The following is a 1,748-nucleotide window of genomic DNA, read 5'->3' on the forward strand; positions in this document are numbered from 1 at the left end:
ATTAGCTTGTGTGGGTTTATATACATTTTAAACAAAGGAAATTGAAGCATTTTTGTGGGAAAGGTGAGTTTGGAAAGGAAGGAGTCAGTGGGTTCCATTTCCAAGAATAGGTGGAGTGAGTAATTCCAGGGGTCAAGGATATATATACCCTTTGATACACAAATAAGAAAGCATCTTTGGTGATAAGCAATTCATAGCTCAAGGTTTGATTAGGAGATGTTTTGATAAGGAGATCATTCAAAAACAGGATAATTCCAAGAGTCCCATAACCAAAACTAGGGGAGAACCGAAGACAATAAGACCAGAAACAGGATTTGGTCACAGTCTCAAAACTTGCAGTCAGGTAAGTCTTTGAAAATATGAATGTTTCTTGAAGGTCAATAAACCACCATCAATAAATAGTTTCAGATTTGCGTCAAAGCTGCTATGAGTTTGATTGGCTGCAGGGTTACTAATTTTCCAGCTGGGTTACTCTTGTCACTGCAAAGGATTGTTGGTGTGTTAGCCAATGCAGCCAGTCCTCATAAGTTGTTCTAATTACCTGGATAATTGGGCAACTCAAGCAAATAAAGGAATCCATTTTCATATCCCACAAATCAGGTAAGATCAGAAGTATTAAAAAAATTAGTTATTTTTGTCATAATTCGAAGAGACAAAAATTTCAACAGAGATCATTTCAAAAAGTTGTACTATTCTTTACATATTTATCCCTATGATATAATATATTAAAAACTATATGACAAATAAGTAGCATAAAGCCAATTTTTAAAAAATATTGCCTAAAGTTACATGCTTATATCCATGGAATAATTTTATCTTTTTTTAAAGGCTATAATCTCCTTTATTCCAAACATAAATATTTCACCTTCGAGTTGATATATTTCAAATCACATGAAGCACAGAGATGTACAGTCCCTTAGGAAGTGGTGAAGCGCATGTATGAATGATTATGCTCTAGATGACAAGGATGAGTGGAAGCTGATTTATACAGGTTGTTGGCACGGCAGATTTCTCCCTTCTCCAGTTTGAGCTACATATGCATCAGTTTTAGAAAGAAACACCACTTTTTTAAGTCTGAAAGGCACATGAAGTGGACCTTAAGGTGTATGGCACCTTCACTGATAATACATTTCATATTACATTCCAAGAGAACTGACAAACTTTAATCAAGCGCAAGGCCAGAGGAGATAAGGCAGCTTCAGGCTCAGTTTCAATAAAATCTCTGGAATTGGAAGCAATCTTTTTTTTTTCTTTTTGGCTTTTCTTCTCTGGCTCCTTTTTTTTCTACTGATATAGTCCCCTCTCCGGTCCTGAGGTGGGGTGGGGCATGGCTCATTCAGTGGTGGTGGGGCACATGGCAACATAGACAAACACCACGATCAGGACCACCACCACAGTCAGCGTAGGCAGCATGATGGTGGTGATTTGCTGCCGCGCTTCCTCCACAGCTTGCTTCTGCTCCTTCTTATCTTTTGAAGTCTCCTTTTTGGCTTTCCCTTTGCGCTGCCTCATCCTTACCAGGAGGAACCTGGGAAAGCTTTCCCAGAACTGGGTGTTAAGGAAGGTGTCTAGTTCTTTCTGCTTCGGACTTGCTGCTTTCTGAATGAAGACCAGCCAGAACACCCAGGAGATTCCAGCCAGACCAGAGTTCTTCTCAGACCCTATAACCTCGGCTTCCTGCCTCACTGCCGCAGCCGAGAGTAATATGTGGCAGGTGGCAGGAGCCGCTGGTGCTTTCGCTCCCTCTC

The 1,748-nt window shown here is 40.3% G+C and overlaps 1 protein-coding gene across 1 annotated transcript; it reads right to left on the reverse strand.

The window, feature by feature from the left end:
• Positions 1 to 1,332: 1,332 nt before the first annotated feature.
• LOC122746324 (single-pass membrane and coiled-coil domain-containing protein 4-like) lies at positions 1,333 to 1,512 on the reverse strand. Its single transcript, XM_043991848.1, has one exon. The coding sequence runs from the start codon at positions 1,510 to 1,512 to the stop codon at positions 1,333 to 1,335; it is 180 nt and encodes a 59-aa protein (XP_043847783.1).
• Between the last annotated feature and the right edge of the window lie 236 nt (positions 1,513 to 1,748).

This window comes from Dromiciops gliroides, chromosome 3 (assembly GCF_019393635.1).
Source record: "Dromiciops gliroides isolate mDroGli1 chromosome 3, mDroGli1.pri, whole genome shotgun sequence".
NCBI lineage: Eukaryota > Metazoa > Chordata > Mammalia > Microbiotheria > Microbiotheriidae > Dromiciops > Dromiciops gliroides.